Below are 1798 nucleotides of genomic sequence, written 5' to 3'. Positions count from 1 at the left end.
ATGGGATTTTTGTCCATCAATCAAACTATACAGAAAAAATCCTGAAACGTTTTTTCATGGACAAAGCCCACCCAATAAGTTCTCCAATGGTAGTGCGTTCCCTGAATGAGAAAGATGATCCATTCAGACCACGAGAAGAAACGAGGAGATTCTTGGTCCTGAAGTACCATATCTAAGTGCAATTGGCTTTAATGTACTTGGCTAACAATACTCGACCTGACATAGCTTTTTCAGTAAACTTGTTAGCTAGATACAGCAATGCACCAACCAAGAGACATTGGAATGGAGTCAGACACTTATTACGTTATCTTCGAGGAACACAAGATCTCGGATTATTCTATCAGTCAAGACCCAATGCGTCACTCATTGGATATGCAGATGCTGGCTACCTCTCAGACCCACAAAAGGCTAAGTCTCAATCCGGATATGTATTCACTTATGGAGGTACTGCAATATCTTGGAAATCTACAAGCAGACTTTGACGGCCACATCATCAAATCATGCGGAATTAATTGCTCTTTATGAAGCTGGAAGGGAATGTGTATGGCTAAGGTCAATGATCAAGAATATCCAAGAAGAATGCGGGATGGAAACAATAACAACAAATCCAACTATCATCTACGAAGACAATACTGCATGCATCACCCAAGTAAGCGAAGGGTACATCAAAGGAGACAGAACTAAACATTTACACCAAAGCTCTTCTTCACTCATGACCTCCAAAAGGAAGGGACGATCAACATTCGACAAATCCAATCATGTGAGAATCTTGCAGATTTATTCACCAAATCCCTTCCGGCGAAGAAATTTGAAGAATTAGTCCGAAAAATTGGAATGCGTCATCTTCATGATATATGCTAGATTCAGGGGGATATTATATGCCTGCACTCTTTTTCCCTTCGATCAGGTTTTTATCCCACTGGGTTTTTCCTGACAAGGTTTTTAATGAGGCAGTTAATTTTAAGCATATAAGGATATATTATAGTTATACTCCTTTCCCTAGTTATGGATTTTTCCCACAGGATTTTCCTAACAGCATTCTAAATAGGACAACATCTGTTATGAGTTATCAGTGGACATTCAAGGGGGATGTTGTGAAAACAGTGGAATGACCAATTCCACTGTTGAACACAGAAGTTCCACTGCCATGCATTCAATGCATGGTAATTTTTCTTGCCGTTATTGTTGATTTATGCAAATACACAGTAAGATTTGTGCCTATAAATACTACCATTTGTGAATACACCGAACAATCAATGCAATACAATACTCTCTGATATATTTGCATAACTTCTCTCTCTATTTCTCACAACAAAACCCATAATATAACCTTTATTCAAGCAAAAGTTTCTGCTAGTACATAAAACAGGAAAATCCAACCATAACAGCAGCTTGCACCAAACATAAACGTCTCAGCAGCAAAATCAGTCATCATTCCCACTAGACAATATCCAAGACATTTGCTCAAGCATTTCCAGCGCCAACCAACTCAATCAGCATTTTCTCATAGTCTCCATGAGTGTCCTTTGCAATGGCGTGATCAAGAGGAACGCTGTTTCTGCGATAATACTCTTCCTTGATGCGTTGCATGTCCACTTCTGCCCTAGTGGTCACAACTCTAGTCAGAGCCGATTCATCTGTCCCCATCTTATTAATAGCGAGACGAAGAAGCTTCTCATAGTATTTCTCAGGGCAGGTCAGGCATTTTATAGTTGCCCTCAGCAACTTCAAGTAATCATCCTTGGGATCCTCCTTAAGATCCTGCAAATAGTCACATAAGATGATCTTAGANCACGAG

At 39.7% G+C, this 1798-nt stretch overlaps 1 protein-coding gene across 1 annotated transcript in view; it reads right to left on the bottom strand.

Annotated features, from left to right (window-relative positions):
* Positions 1 to 1314: 1314 nt before the first annotated feature.
* Positions 1315 to 1798, bottom strand: part of LOC104895682 (annexin D2) — a 16074-nt gene continuing 15590 nt past the window's right edge. The window contains exon 5 of the mRNA XM_048645914.2: positions 1315 to 1761. Within this exon, the coding sequence (XP_048501871.1) occupies positions 1465 to 1761 (297 nt within the window). The 3' untranslated portion in view covers positions 1315 to 1464. The remainder of the gene's footprint in view (positions 1762 to 1798) is intronic.

Source organism: Beta vulgaris, chromosome 6 (assembly GCF_026745355.1).
Source record: "Beta vulgaris subsp. vulgaris cultivar EL10 chromosome 6, EL10.2, whole genome shotgun sequence".
Taxonomy (NCBI): domain Eukaryota; kingdom Viridiplantae; phylum Streptophyta; class Magnoliopsida; order Caryophyllales; family Amaranthaceae; genus Beta; species Beta vulgaris.
Note: the sequence above shows the minus strand (reverse complement) of the source record. Positions and strands in the feature narration are given on the sequence as shown.